General features: G+C 48.7%; 1 protein-coding gene across 1 annotated transcript; it reads right to left on the bottom strand.

The window, feature by feature from the left end:
• Positions 1-3420: 3420 nt before the first annotated feature.
• On the bottom strand, positions 3421-13018 carry EMWEY_00038110 (hypothetical protein, conserved; the record flags this gene model as incomplete). Its single annotated transcript, XM_013478677.1, has 17 exons — positions 3421-3584; positions 3772-4152; positions 4587-4815; positions 4947-5174; positions 5405-5562; positions 6114-6267; positions 6458-6543; positions 6942-7770; positions 8060-8163; positions 8457-9383; positions 9522-9623; positions 9826-9989; positions 10643-10855; positions 11109-11379; positions 11762-11967; positions 12162-12265; positions 12779-13018. 17 exons carry the CDS (start codon positions 13016-13018, stop codon positions 3421-3423), a joined length of 4560 nt encoding a protein of 1519 aa, XP_013334131.1.
• Between the last annotated feature and the right edge of the window lie 3481 nt (positions 13019-16499).

Here is a 16499-nt window from a genome sequence, read left to right as displayed (position 1 = left end):
CCTAGGCGGCAACTAACAACCACACACACAGACACACACACACACACACACACACACACACACACACACACACACACACAGACACACACACACACACACAGATGCCTCAAGAGCAGAACTGTCTGCAGGAGTCTTGTACGCGCAAAACATACTACTGCTCACAGCACGTTCCCCCGCAGCTCGTGCGTACAATGTCCAATGGCACTTTTACTGTACTAACCCGCCCCTTGCAAGCCAAACCGGGAACTTTCCAAACAACCAACCCGACGCTCGTTCACCCCACTAGCTTTCCCGATGTATCTCCATATATACAACACAAACCCGACACGGCAAGCACATAAAGCTAATTGTCAACTGTTCACCCCCTCTTTGCTCGACCTCCGTTGAACTCGATAACCGCATAACGCTGGACCAAAGCACGGTCCATCGTGCAAGCTTTCGTCACTACCCTACGCCTGGTTATACGCCATCACACACCCCACACGACTGATGCAGCCACAGGCCGGTGTTATTTAGAGACGGATCGCTTCACCATTAATGTAGACACTCCTCCCTCCCCTCCCCATGCAAAGAGTGGCTGAAGCACTAGCGGCAGGCTGTAGTAAGAGCGATTCTGGTGCCTGGGCACCCAACTGCTCGAGTAGGATATTCGCACGTCAATAACGCGCAACGTCAAACAAGGATGCAAGAGGAAGATGACGATTGGTGCCAGATTAGGGCAGCCAGAAACGCATCAAATATTTTACAAACCTTTACAGAGGTCTACTTGGATTTGCATGCACACTTGGAGACAACCAACTGCAGTTTCCAACGTGCGCACGATCCCATGGGGACAGTCCTCTGCCATGGCAGAATGAAGACTACCTCCAATGTATTCAGATCGTGATCATACTCCTGGTTAATCTACACAAAGTAGAAGGCAGCTCGGCTCACGTCACCCTTGTACCATGAATATCCGTTCTTGATATTTAGAAACAGTCTCGATGCAACGCAAGAACAAACGCCCGCTGCACAGACGCCCCCATGCCCAATTATGACGGGATCTATTCCATCATTTTCCACAACACTAAGTTCGTGAAAGCCAAGTTGATCACCGTAACTAACCGGCTTAGCGGAAGAGCCATTCACATCACATACCGGTGCTCTTGCGATTCGAGCACCCCGCATATCACATCGAACAGCGGCATGCAGGGTCTATGAATTCGTAAATTGATGCTTACAACACAGTCTCCTGCGCTTTGGTCAGACATCCGACGCCTCATTAAACCAGTACTTTTTTTATTGCTGGAGCCCAGTTTTGTAAAGCAGCGGATAATGAGGAATATAAAACTGAGGGTGACAGCTACGGTAGCAACTGTCGCGACAGTTATCCCGATCGGTTTCTCCTTCTTCGCGTAGGTCACCGGAGTCTTCTCCTGGAGGAGAGTTTCGTTGTAGGCATCAAATGCCCCTACATCTGAACGAGGAACCGCCGTCTCCGTTCGGGCGACCGTGGAAAGAGCCGAGAACAACACGGAAAACAGGGGAATGGCAGTCATTTTCGTAAGGATAATTTTTGTAACTCAACTCTATTAGACGTAAAAAAACGGACAACTGTGTATTTGGAAGTTTCGTCGAGTCAGCTGCAACGCATCGAGCAAGCCCCACCGCTCAGGACCATCGGGTAGCTGCCACCCATCAACTGGCATGAACTGATCCCCTTCAGCTGCTCTTTCTGCCTTAAAAAATTTGAACCTTAAATAATATTTCAGTGGTTTATTTTTACATCGTTGTGGCTGGGAGTTTTCTTGTACTGCGTGAAGGTTCGATCACGCCAGGCCATCGGTTGTGGGGGCGTGCAGCTGAAATTGCCAGTTGCTGCACGATACGTGCCAGTCATCGCACTGCAGTAAAACGCTTTGAATGATGATGCTTAATGTCAATATAACCCAACAGTACACTTTTTCTTGGAGGCAGTCTGCACTACACTCCTCTGCCTCTGCACAGTGTGAAGGATGGGGTTACAGCCATGTGTGTTCGATGTTGCAATTTTAAACTGCTATCCAAGTCAATTCAAGCACAGTCGTGATGATGGGGTTACATCTCGTGGGCATCACGACTGTACTTGAATTGACTTGGATAGCAGTTTAAAATTGCAACATCGAACATACATGGCCCGTGCCCCCCTTGAAATATGCAATTAGCCTTTTTTAGTGGAGATTCTTTTACAAGCGTCGAAACTGTCATGCGCTAAGGAACCATTTGCCAGAACCGGTTCTGAAATGTTGGTAAAAGACAACTTCCCAGAAAGATTATTTTACTATTCTCCTCTTATGCATCCTTTCATATAGTTTTTGCGAACTCTGCCCCCGTCTAAATTTAGTCTTCTAGCCATTCAAAGAAATCTACAATGCAGTATCGTCGAATAAGTCTGGTGCAAGGGGAATTCATTGAAATGACGTTGCTCTGCAAGGTATCTTCCGCACGCTGGTCCAATGAAAATATGCATAGATTTTTCTTAGGACGTGACTCTTTAACGTGGTTTCCTCTCCGTGCATATGCTGCTGCAGAGTCCTCTCCGCTACTCAGGAGGCACATCGACAGGTTGACTTTTCCGTGTGTATCAGATCTTCCTGGTCAGCTTCCAACGATTGCTCGTAGAGTTCAGTGAAAAGAAGTCAGACCAATTCATTAGGTTTGCACCAATACCCAAAACCCGGGCAACTCTAGCCTAAACAGAGGTTTGTTGGTGATGCCCCAGGTGGTAAAAGGAAGGAAGGTAAGCGGCCGCGTTCATCCGTCCGACGATGGTATTTTAGTATGAAGAACCGAGGAACACAAAAACGCCAATGTCTCATTATGCTCAGTATGCCCTTAACCCCAAGCACACTCCGAAGGTGCAACAAAAGCAGTGTCTTTTCAAACAGGCTTCCGAATCGGCTGCTACAAATTTTGAAGCCTCCCATAGTTCACCTATACAATTTCTGTCCTCATAGGAATACTCACAGTTTACCACCTTTACTGTCGAGGTTTCCCTCAATAACTAGCCAGGAATATATGGGAACTAACAGCCTTTGTTCTGGTCACGAACAACCCGTCTACAGGGGAGTAAGGAGGAGCCGTACACCGCGCCACCCAGCCAGGTTCAAGTTTACATTGACTAAACAGAAGCGGCAATTTCTTACGATCACAAACACTATCCCTGCCATTTAACGTTTTCCTGCGGAAAACGTTGTGTGATGAAGAGCCCATCACTCGTGGGCTTCTTCGAACCAGCACAAAATTATAGGTTCATGTGGAAGTGGATGTGCAGCAGCTCTGCAGACCCAGAACGACTCAACCGCCTTGGAAAATGGGCAGGCAAATGTGAGTGGGCATGCGTGAATGCACGCAGGCAAGCGCTTTGGGCATTGTTCGCCGGTGTTTGGGAGCCTTGGTCTTTCAAAGCCCCTCTTTCGAGTTAACGGGAAGATGCACCGTCGTCCCGAAGTACTGACCCCCGGCGTCGTCTTCTCGGAAATGCATTTCCCTGTACAGCTGTGTCCACACGCCTAGATCGATATGATGGCATTCGCTGTGGTTGCCAACCTGCAGCCACCGCCTCCCTACCGGGCGGGAAAGCGACGCAAGAATGGCCCTTGGAGCACCTATGCCACGGTTCATCCCCGGCCAGAAAGTACTGACTTTTTCCTTCATCCGTCTCCGTGTCTGTCTCTGTCTCTTTATCTTTAGACGTCGATCGTGGGCTGTAGCTTGAAGCAGCCGCGCTTGAGGCCGATGATAGTACCTGACCGAATTCGTTGAGGCTGTGAGGATATTTCGAGGTCTTCTTAAACTGTCCACGAATCCCGTCTTTCTCGTCTTGATACCAGCAATTGCAGCTTGTTGCTGAAGTTTTTTTGCAACGAATTTGGCTGGGATCCTGAGCTGCATTTGGCCGCCTCCGCTTCAGTTGCCCTCCTGAAAAATCCTGAGATGAAGGACGAAGAGGGGTGGGAGCCTCCGATCCGGCGAATTCGGAAGGGTCACACTGTAGATCCTGCAGTAGCGTGCCGCTGTGGAGTAGGGGGCTACCCCTGTAGCGGCCCTCAGCCTGCTCCCAACTCCCCGAATTAGACACAGCCCCGTAAAAATCTTCTGCCGCAGCTCCATGGGATGTTGATGAGTGAAAGTCTGAACCAAAATTCCAACACAACCCCTAAAAGCTTAACACCTATAACCAGTTTTGAAATCGGTTGGGCAGCTGGGAATGATATAACTCGCACAGAAAAATAAGGGGTAGGTAGTTCTTTATCGGATAGTGATATTCCCCGGACAGCAGCAAACATGCGGCTCCACACTTAACGCTTCGTGAAATGTGTCCCCGTATAACGAAAAAACATTGATCATATTTCCTCAAACCACACACATACGGGGTAGTTTAATATTTCACATCGGCTCAACTGTCAATACTGCCCGCAAGTTTGGAGGCTGCTTCTGCAAGAGGTGGAGGCAAGCGTTGCAGTGGGCAGTGGCATGGGGAAATTAAGTGAGGAGCTAAACTGCACGTGCTTGGTAATGGCACAGAGACCAAAGAAGACGGGTAAGGAAAATCTGGTGTATCTTACGGTGAAGCGGGGCCCCTGTTTGCTGTGCCTGAGGGTTGGAGATTGCAGGCGCAGCTCCCGGTGCTGTTGTAGGTGTTGTAGCGTTGAGTTGTACAGGCAGCAACGGCTCTTGGTAAGATATTCCGAATCGTTGGCACAAACGTTGCAGCACGAGGTACATGTCCGTCCGTAGCCGCAACACTTTGGGAGCATTACCCCACCCTTCTACTGCACTGAGCCAAACAGTTATCTGCAAAAAAATAAACAAACAAAATCGCAAGCAGGAGAGCAAGTGATTAAAAGCACTCTCGATGTAAAAACATATTAAATGGCTGCCTGGTATGTCTCCAGTGAATTTTATCTTAAGGGGAATTGGCTAACATCCATCCACCGTCCTGGCTGCACGTCCGTTATGTAGATGCTGAAGGAGTCCTTGACGAAGTCCATGGGTCGAGCAGCTATTGCCCTACGCATCCCCGCCTCCAAAAATCGCAGGGACTGTAGTTGCGTGCGGATGTCTAGGCGCATCGGCATTGAGAACGTGGCATTTGTGGCGCGAGACTCGTTTGTCAGCTGACGGCCAAAGAGCACGCTGTTGCTGTACACTATCTGCAAAGCCCCAGAACATTATTCACTTTGCCAATTTTTTGCCAACAGTTTCTAATGCGCGCGGAAGAAATTCAACGGCAGGGATTGGCGTTGCTGTCAACGGCATGGTAATCATGTTACAACGAAACCTTGTCTTAAACCCCACCCCCCGCTTGAACGGATTGTTCGCCTGCATGTTAGTGTCTGCAATCAACAAACCAAGCGAGATAGGGTATCGGTGTAGGCCGTACCGGCTTGGAATGGATCGTGACGAACTCCGTCGTATAGGTGTGGATGTTTCGGACATACATAGCCTCCCCGTTGTCAATGCGCACCCTGTCACCGACGTTGTAGGGGTTCGTAAACGCCACAAAAATGACAGCAGTTATGAAATTCTGGTAAATGTAACCTAAACCAAACATGGCAAAAGCATCCCATATTACGTGAAGCACAAGAAAACAGAAGGAAACCAAGGGGCACGATGACGTCCGCAGTGCTTCCTGCTCGGCAAAAGGCAAATTTACGAACTTCATAAAAACACAGTAGTTCTTAAATTCTCCAAACAACGACAACGATATAGAAGCAGAGCACGTAAAAACAAGCAAGGGAAGCGGCTGTTGCACCCTGCTGCATATAATTCCTAGCTCCTGGATCCTGAAGCATGAGGCCCCACGCCTGTACAGTAAACCTAATTTCCCAGTCCAAAAACGTGACTCCAAAGGGTCTACAGGGAAAGGACAGTTATGACTTGACGGAAGCAAAAGCCATCTGGCGCAATGTTTGTTTTGTTGCTGTATTGTTCTTTTCAATGAGCACAAACAAGCTTAAAGGAACGTACATATGTCGCGACAGGCCTGCATTAGCCCATACGAGGCCGAGTAAAGTAACCATCCCAGTTAGCCATAAAAGCTACGGAAAGCCTCATGTACTCAGGCAACCAACATCCCGTATGCCACTCACTCAATGCGACGACTAAGGCGGATATCGACGCAGCGCCGGAGACTAGCACGGTGTTCAGGTTGACTCCGAATACCAGCAACATCGCAACGAGAGTTGCCACCCACAAAACCACTGAAATCATTCTTTGAACTGTCTTGCAAATGCTCGCCTGACTCTGCAGATAAAACAAACAAAACGGTGCATATAGCATTAACCCTAAATCGTAATCCTTAATCACCGGCAGCATTTGCCCAGAACCTAATTGCACAGCCTTATGCCGTGTTCAACTCAATCTCGTCGAGGCTGCACAAGACTTTAGATCGTAGTAATATGGCCGACAAGAGCCTGAATCATCAACTATATACCGTGAGGGACTTAAGGAGAGCTTTCCGCATCTTATAGATGGAGACAACAGCCCTCTTAAACATCGGCTGGTTTATTTTCCCGTGCCCTGCACAGCCCAAGCGCAAGCATTATTGTTCAGGCACCATTCAACCACAGCACTGGGAAAGGTGTAATTCAGCAAATAATCGAGCAACTAAAAACACGCAGAAAACACCAATTACCCTCCAGGCGAATCACAGCAAAACAATTGGCCAGACAAACCAGCGAACAGGAGCCAAGCAGTCAAAAGATGCCCCCACGATGCCGCCCATCGAATTGTCGTTCGCAGCACACCCTATGGATGGGAAGGCCTACAAGGCACTGGCTGCCAGGACTATCGTTGGGCCCACTGTAAGAGCCTTCAAAGCATAAGGAGGTCAAACGGCATAGGACGCCTAAACACCTAATCATGCATCATGTGATGCTTTTGAGCCTCATCTGTTCTTGCTTGCATTTTGTTTGTACCTGCTAGGTCGACGAGCTTCATGAACTCCTCCACTTCGTCTTCCTTCAGGAACATTTCGACGAACGATCGTGTGAAGTATTCAGGCATGTTTCGCTTGGAGGCACGGCGTCTCCTTCGGACAGGGAAATAGTCCTCTTCTCCCGCGCTGCTGGGGTCGAGGAGACGGCGGGAGGCTCCTGTAGGTCCAACGCGTTCACCACTAGCGCTCGATGCGGCTGCCAGGTGACAGTCCGAGGCGCTTGGGGAGGTCCGCGAGAAGAAGCAGCTGCTGGAATAGTCGTCGAAGAACGAAGAATTTGCGGTATTAACAGCCCCTAAAAGCTCTGAAGTCATTTTCTGCCTTTCGTCATGTGGCACCTCCTCCTTCGAATCCCCGCTTTTGGGCTTCCTTTCCTCTCTACGTATGGCTTCTTTTACCATGTCGTTATCTGAAGCGTACGTAAACGATGGCCCGCTTTCTAGACTGGGGTCTCGCTGGTATGGAGGCACCGAAGGACAGGATGTTCTCCACAACTCCTTGGCGACTGATAGGCTTTCATCATGTGTTGTACTGCTGACACGGTGGGCTGCAATCTGTAGTGGTGGCTGTGACGTCGCTGAGGCCGCTGTCATCTCAACTCCTTCCTCGTCCTTTTTGTCCATCCCACATCCCTTCTCTCGAGCGCGTGCGCCGACGGAGGCAGACGCATATGCGCTGGCGGCCTGCGGCTGTTGGGTGCGTTGCTTGGAAGTGGGGTGAGCACGTGGTCCCGTCGAGACAGCTGCGAATCCACCACTCTCCACCGGCACGGAGACGCCTTGTTGAGTATCTGGCGCAAATTTCGGTCCCTGAAAAGCAAACAGTTGGAAGAGGACAGAGGATAAGAAGAAACAACTGATCAGGTTCACATGCAGTGTAAACGCGCGAGGCGGGAAGGAAACGTGCAACATTTAAAATTCAATAAGCAGGGCAAATGCAGCAAAACATCGCATGTACGATAAATGGCATAAGAAGAAGCTATGCCAATCCCTGAAATGTGCAGGCGTGTCTGCCTCCTCAGCATCGGAGGTTACATCGTCTAGGCGAGGGCATCCAACCAAGAAAGCCAAATGAATCAATTGGAAATCGGTTACTCACCTGCTTATGCTCGTTCTGTTCCTTGTCCAGTGAAGGCGCCCTGATTGCAATATTAAACGAAGTCAGGGTTGATATGTGCTGCGTGTTGCCTCTCCGTGCCGCCCCTGAGGACATGTACAGAAATACAACGGACAAACCTTGGTATGTACATGTATATGTATGTATACTGTATGTACAATTGCAGCATTGCAGCACGCAGGTAAACGGTACTTCCGAAGACAAAAGTGAGGGCAGGTTCCTGTTCTGAAGTATAGATGAACTTGAAGTTTTAAGTAATCAAAAATTCAAGGGCGAACAAGCCCGATGTAGGCACACTCCATTCGTGTGCGTCTATTCGAGCTACATCCTTAGCTCTTAACACTATAAGAGTTAAATTATTTGACTACTTTACGCTTACCGCCACAGGCAACCCTGTCGGAGCCTTCCGCATTGTGATCTTCCTTGTCCCTCTGTGGCCCCTCATCCTTTTCTGTAGCCTCGGGGACGAGGTTTTGGCGGCCAGCGCGTATAATGCTGCTGCTGCTGCTTCCCGAAGCAGCAGCAGGAGCAGCGGAAGCAGGAGCGGTAGTGGCACCGAGTATCTCTGCGATTCGTTTACCAGCGCTTCGTTGTCCGTCTTTGTGCGTGGAGCAGACAGAGGCTGCCTCAGAGACGGAGGCAGAGGCCTCGCTTTGGGGACAGAGCCCTTCGCCTTCATAAGAAGAGTTACCTTGCAGGGAGGCTTGCAACGATACAGAAGGAGGACAGGATGAATTGAGTCGCGTGTTGCAATCACCCTCCCCAGCTGGATCTGTGGAGGCGGTGCTGTTGTTGGGAATCGGTGCAGAGACTTCTGCAGAGTTTGGCGTCCCTTCAGGTGTTGCCATTGATGTCGCAACTGTCGCAGAAGTGGCCGCCGCATTTGCTCCAGCTGCTGCTGCTGCTGCTCCTGTCCGACAAACCTCCTCTGTCGGGTCTATGGTGACAACTTTCTGAAGCTCTGGGCTTCCTAGCCAAGTAACTGTTCTTTCTTGTTCGCTGTGCTGCTGTTGTTTGTTGGTATGATGAAAATCATTGAGGAAAGGGGTTCCTTTGGGCCTCATATTGGAGGGAGAGTCTCTAAACGGTTGTTGCTCTGCTGCTAGTTCTGAAGCGTCCTTCGCGAGAGCGTAGAACAGGCGGTCCGAGACCTCTCGAGCCCTCGCCTTCGAGTCCACCTCAATGCGCTGTCCCTGCAAGAATACGGCCGGGGGAAAGACCGCGACGTACTGCAGCAGCAACCAGTGGTGAATTCGGCTCTGCTTGCAGCGTTCTATAGATGACCTTGTCAGCTGACTCGGTAGACCTGCGGTGACACAGACAAAAACGCTAACATATACCCGGGTGCGGCTGATACACACGGACCCGAACAATGGTACAGAGATGCAGAAACACAAAACGACAAGCAATAGAGCACAGGAAGGCCGTTATACGATTAGACTACTTTTTGGCAGAGCGACTTCAGCGTGGCACACATCCAGTCGCACCGAGACGGAGACAATCACATAGGCAATACCGAAGGGTGCAGCAATGTCGGCATGGAAGGCTGCGCGTATATCAACGAAGACGAAACACAAGCAGAGTACTAAAAACGAAAACACCGAGCATAAACGTGGGGGAGGGCATGCAGCAGACAGCCTCCGTAGGCGCAGATTTTGTGGGAACGACCAAGTGCCATGGAGACGAACAAACGCCAGTGCAAACGAAAGCAAACGACAAACAAACAAGCCTAGCCGAGATCGGCATACCTTGTCCTCGCAGCTCCCGACTTTGGATATTCTTGTTTTCTTGGAAGCGAAAACGAAAATAATTTATGCGGACAGTGCGGTCAACAAACCGTCCACCAAAATGTTTACACCTACTGATGTTTGCCTTTCCCACCTTAGCTGAGCATGGAGGAGGCGGCAACTCCCTGCAGTACAGTAAGGGAAAGACTGAAAATGGAGATCATTGTAACATGATCCCCACAGCACGCGTCGGGAGGCAAGTCACAGAAGACATTAGTAGCAAGAAAGGGGTTGTGGACCGCTGCTCCCGGTGTAGCGGTTTCACGTGTTGCCAGTATTGTAAGGTAGGTGTAGCTGTTGTCGCTTCTGTTCACCTTGCCTTTCTAGGTGCCTGAGGTGCTTTTCTTTTGTTATCGCTGCACCCATTTTTGTTTTCACAATCCTCTGTTTGAGTGTCGTAGATTTAGGTGATGCTAATACCTCTGGGGTCACCCCTTGTTTATTAGTACTTTTTTTACTCATGTGCAAACTGTGTGGACGGACGAAGCTTGCAAGAATAATGGAAGATGAATAGAGGGGAGCAGTCAAAGGACAGACCAGCAAAGAAGTAGGCGAATCAGGCAAATGCAACAATAGATTGGGGAAACAGCAAGAGAAGCAAAATCAAATGTATGAGAGCAAACGGGGGAATCGAAGCATAAGCACAGGAGGAAGAGGATAAGAGAACAGGAAGCACCCAAATGAGCACGCAAGCAAACGTCCAACAGATTAACCCTACAGCCATTACATCTGGTCACTCTGGCGTGTGCAAAATGAATAATGCGAAAAAATGTCTTACGGCTTGTCGAGAACAAGAGACGGAAGCGCTCTAGTGGGGACTCTCAAGGAAGGGTGCCGTGAGAAGCGCGAAGTCCTGGAGGTGACGGACACCATGCTTCTGCCTCTTTTTAACTCTGCGCTTCGGAGCCCTCCCCCCCCTTCGTCATCTTCTTGGCTCGTGCCGTCGCACGAAGCTTGGGAGAGGGTATCCTTACACAGATGATATGCAGCCCTACAAGTGTCAAGACCACAGCAACCAACAAGCAATACTTGAGTAGATAATGAAGATCAACAGAAACTCACAACACGCACGCAAAGCAGTAAAGACAGCCGAAGAGGCAGCCGAAACAACGAGAGAGGTGCCAACAAAAATAAGCGCCAATACGGCTCCTTCACGAAATAAGTCTGCAGCAGCAGCATCAACAGCTGTCGCCTGAAGAGTGCGGCCACCGATAGTTCAGGGGTGAGCGCTTTGCGTTGCCTACCATTTGGTGTTGAGCTTCCTTAATGCTGCATATTTGGTAAGGTACTTGACAACCTGACCGTTCATGCTGGCCATAAACCCCAATTCGAAGTAAAAAATCATGATACTTTGCACAAGCCGCCGAGCAGCCAAAAGGATAATTAGAAGACTGAGGACACTCTGGCATTTGGCGATGGAAGGCAGGACGAACAAAGATTGTCCAAATAAAGAAGTGTCATATAACTGGATTGTTGACTTTGTCGCGTCGATGTCCTTCACACAAAACATCTTCCCTGTGCAGAAAAACAGGTGCCAATAAAACCCAAGATAGTCCAGATGCTAGGTTATGCATTGGTTTCTATGCGTATGGAATGGTTTGTGTATTGTTTGTATCGAATATAAATTAGATAATACCAGGGAGAAGTGTTGGTCAATGCAAATAAGTGCAGCTTCAAACCAAGTGCAGGCAGTTAGGGTGCTTGCAGGCAGAGGCAAACGCGGGTCAGCGCAAACAACCAATGAAAACAGGGTTAAGTATACAAGCAAAACAGGTGCTAATGCTGCACAAGTACAAGTATGATAAACGAATGTCAGCACAAAGCGCCTACCTACCCAAAGGCAAACACACCTGCAAATAACCCTTGTCAACACATTGCAGCCTCTAGGGAACCTCACAGCCAAGAATATCGAAAGCCCCCACCAGCGGCTGGACCTCAGCACTTCTGTGTCCTTTACCTGGTCGTACGTTTCTTTGCCAGAAGATGTACATGCCAACACTCCAGAGGAAATACATCAATTCGGGATCGACTGTCGTCAGCAAGGAGGAGACGCTTTGTTTCTGGTAGAGGCCAATATTCACAATTATAGTCAAAAATATAGCCCTAAAAGCACACAACAAACAACGCCAGAACACCCGTTAAACAGTTAAAGGCGTCCCTTTTACGTGTGGCTGGGGGAATTATGGCATAAATACTCGACTTCTCTCGCGTAAAGCAAGCCAGCAAGCGAATGCGTTCTAGTCCTAGGCTGCAACTACTGAAGTTATACAACTCAGGGCTTCAGAATGGAGGCGCACCTCGCCAACATACACCCTAGCCAGGCTGCCGTGTTGATTAGCGAAATGAAGATGAGGACGACTACTCCTTGAAATGTCAGATCCCTCGTGCTCATATGCTTCACCTAAGCACCCATGGATACACATATCAAACCCTAAACCATAAAGCCAAAGACCTAAATCCAATGGTCGAGAGTAGAAGGTGCCACGTGGGTACGGGCGCGCATGCCAGGAACTGGAGAGTGAGACCTGAGAGACAAATTCCATTTGCTCGGGCTGATGCTTGCCATTCGGCATTTGTAGGTCTATGTTTCTCTCTTATCGTATTGATTCCAATTTTTGTCCTGTATATGTTAGTCATATTGAGTCAACAGTTATCGTGTTAGCAGTGGGAAACAACCCTTCCGCAGCTAGCATCAATCATTCAATTCTAATCGTAATATGCATACTTAACTGTAATTAATTCTCGCGGCGGTTGCCCCAATGTGTACATACATATGCGTATTAAAAAGGTCCGTAACAGGTGCCTGCTGTGTACACTGTAGGAAAGCGAAGTTAACAATATGGTTGCCTACAAATGTGGTTTGGGTGTCTGGATCACTGGTTGAAGCGTTGAATTGGTTTTCTCTCGTAAATACCACAAGGCCCCCTTCTTCCGTATCGGTGTTGTTGCCGAAGGAGGCGGCGGACAGCACGGCGCAAACGGCAAAGGGTAAGGCCAGCCAAATGAGGGGATAAGTGTTGGGAAACACAGCAGATGTGAAGTCTTTGAAGGCAGAAACGCATTTGCTGGACTGCTCCCCTTCTTCCTCGTCACTCTCCGAGTTTTCCTCTTTCTCTTCCCCCTCCTGACCCCCCCCGAAAAACCGGACGTTCATTTCCGCGTTTCGAAAGGAGTAGGAGAACGCTGGTGGCTGCAGCAAGAGCGGCAACAGCAGCAACAGACACTGCAGCGATTTGGAAGCAGAAATAACAGTAGTAATAACACCATAGTCACGCGGGTTTCGGGAATATTCTGAAGTAATACCTAAAGCATCTGGCATGCCAACCTCAACGCATGTATATACAGTTTGACCAGTAAGATAAAACAAGCCACAAACCTCACAGGCAATACGCCACCTGGAGGTGTATACACCTGATGTGTCCGGGAACTGCAAAGCGTTGTCCTACAAATCTTACCTTTGCAATATTCGTCAAGTTTGGAAAAATGCCACCGGCTAGATGACGACCAAAAGGGCGGGGGGGACCTGTGGGGCCCCCGGTGGGGCCCCCTGGAGGGCTCCCCGAAGGGTTAGTATCGATCGCATGCATTGATGAACAGAGAACAGGACAAATTGTATTAAGATAGCCCACCGGCAGAAGTTGATAATAAACTTGAGGAGGGTCCTCGAGGTCCTTAGAGGGTTGTTCTATGCATATATGCAGGCTCCCGCTGCGAATTTATTGCACTTTTACATGCGCATGCATGCACGAATGTGTCACGTATCTGGCCAATTTATATTGTGTGTCTGCTACTTGGAGGTTCACTTTAATTAAAACAGAGTCGCAGACTGTTCTTGGCGACTTCAGGATTATCAGGATGCTTCAGTCATCTTGCTTTCTCCTTTTCCCAAGAACGTGATATTCATATGCGACGTGTTGCCAGACCTCAACAACTTGGGGTTTGTAAGGGCGGCGTTGGGGGCTGCGCCAGAAGGCCCACCAGGGTACAGGTAAAGATTCTGCTGCTGCAATGACTTGAGGCACGCGATCTATAGACACCGGCTCAGGAAAATGCGGAACGCCGTCTACGTTGTAGGCGCCTGCTGTTTCTGAGCCTGAGGAGCCCATTGGTGGTGGTTCTGCTGCTGTTGCCGCCGCGACTCCTGCTCCCACTGCTCCTGCTGTTGTTGCTGCCACTGTTGTTGCTCTTGCTGCAGCTGTTTCAATTGCTACTACTGCAGATATTTTGTACTCAACCAAGCATGCACTTAGCCCTGTGCAAAAGAAGCAAGGCGAATGCTCGACAATACATCAAAGGCTTGCGGGCTCTGATCCTTCGAGGGCCTGCAGGCCCCAACCCAGTCTCTAATCCTTGTCGCAGAATCAATGTGCCCAGATAAAAAGCGGACAGCAATGGCATGAAATAAGATGATAAGACCGTCCACTAGGCCTTACAAGCAATTCTGGGGGGGCTTAGACAGAAGAAAATGCTGACAAGAGGAGTCTGGCACGAGAAATACTAAATTGAGGCCTTCGGAAGCGCGTTGAAGACTTGCAAGTTCAGGCGGCGGCAACAGCCAAGCTAGGCAGGGAGGTCCTAATTGATTTTTTGCGCGAACTTGTTCACATTAAAGAAATGATACCAAACAGGAAACTAAGATTGCAGGCAACGAAGGAGGCGTCATCTCGATTCGTCCTCCGTTCCAAGATGTTGAACTTGAAACTTGTACAACAGCGCCGCAGAGATTGTTGCAGTCAGTTGCCCCTTCTGTTTGAAAAGAAAGGGGAATGATTTGGATTGTTACTACTTCATAATGTTGATGGCCTTTCGCTGGAAAAGGCGTCAAAGGAAACTTCAGTGTACGTTTCACTGCGGGGGAACAGAACTGTATCGATCGGCACAGGAGCTGATCGGTAAGGATTCTTATAACATTCTGCATGTGTCTTTTTTTGCCTTTTAAAAAAGCATTTGATGCAAAAATTTTGGAAAGAATAATTAGAACTTCCTTCGTGGTGTCCTTTGACGAGCGCCAACCACCCGAAACTCGGAGAAAACCGCACATCCCCCAAACCTGCTGCCTGCATATGCCCCTCTACTCAGTGGTTCTTTTTCTACGTTTTCACTATACAGCATCTTTTAAAAATTATTGTTTTCTGTAGATTGAAATCCCTTCTTAACGGACAAACTCTAGACTTTCGGTACCGCGAAGGGCATTTGCATACTGCCTCAGCACAGGAGAAAAACAAACTCGCAGAAACCAGAAGTTACGTTTTTCAGTTGAAAAAATGTTTTTAGGAGCTTGGCTGCTCCAATTCATTCTTTCCTCTCTGGTGTATGCTCCCCCTAGGAAAATTCAAGTCCATACGGTGACGAGCAAACCCTCAGCTCGTACGGTGGAAAATAGCGTATAAAGCAGAGCAAACACAAAAAACACCGAATTTTTGCAACTTTCTACAAGTGTTTTGAAACTGTTAGTGGAAACAGGAGGGAAATGCCGTATCCCTTCCCTTTGGTGCCCTCCTTAGGCACCATAGTGGACGCTGCTCTGTTTGCAGGCGATGGGAATAGTTTAACGACAGTGCACGCCGGCTATGTGCGAGGCAAATAATAACTCGATGTTTGTCTAAAGTGTTCACAAATGCAGAATAGGGGGAATAGTCGTGTTTGCATGTTGGTTTGCCTCCCATAGTTAGTTGCAGCGACGCGAGTGAAACTAGATGGCAGGCACCGTCCTCTGCGTTCCAACAGGAAATGCGTGGGCTGCTAGTCCCAGAATCCCTGTGGGCTGAAGGGTAGGTAAACTGCAGTTGGCAAGACTGCTGTATTAAGCCTTTGACTCAACTGCAGCACACGGCCGTCCTATGCCGCGTGAAACTCGGGCTATGTAATTATGGCAATTATCTCTCAAGTGGACTTATGAATATTGACCATCGGGCTGTACACAATAAAGATCGATCAAAGTCTATAATATGGTGGGGTGTTGAAAACCTTCAACAGCTTGTTTGACTTGAATCAACCTCAATATATGCATCCCACGTCCAACGGAAGTGTTTTACAGAAAAAACAAGTCTTGAGGAATGTCTGTTGAGCCCATTCAGACACTATTACTGGCAGGATGTGGAGACAGTATATGAGGTTTCTTCCCTCTTTTAGAGCTTTACGTTTGTCTCAAACAGGAATCAGTAGTACAGTTGCTGTTGGCATCGTCGTTGATAGGAGGGAATGCATGACAACGGTGGTTCCGTCTAAAATATTGCGTTTCTTTAGTACACCGGCCCCTAAAAGCTATACGGAACTCGCCGCAATGCAGTATCATTCTTAGGTCGGCACAGGAATAAGCTATGACAAAGGTGCGCTCTAGACAGGGAAGCTAACGATACAACGTTGTATTGACAAGTATCAGTTGTGAACAGAAATCCAACGGTTGAGTCGACACTTCGGTCTTAGTGGTACGGAATAAGGTAGTGAGTAACCCTATGGACAGCGGAGAGGGAACTGATAGGCTAAAGCGCTGATATGACAGAATTGATGAAATACCTACGCATCAGAGAGAGGGGAAATGGCGCATCTACTGCCCTAACAGAGAAGGAAGGGCAGGCTTGGGAACGACCTGGCTATTGAACATATGAATATTTGAACGGCGAATACCAGCTGTA

Source organism: Eimeria maxima, genomic scaffold (genome assembly GCF_000499605.1).
Source record: "Eimeria maxima Weybridge genomic scaffold, Emw_scaff585, whole genome shotgun sequence".
Lineage (NCBI taxonomy): Eukaryota > Apicomplexa > Conoidasida > Eucoccidiorida > Eimeriidae > Eimeria > Eimeria maxima.
Note: the sequence above shows the minus strand (reverse complement) of the source record. Positions and strands in the feature narration are given on the sequence as shown.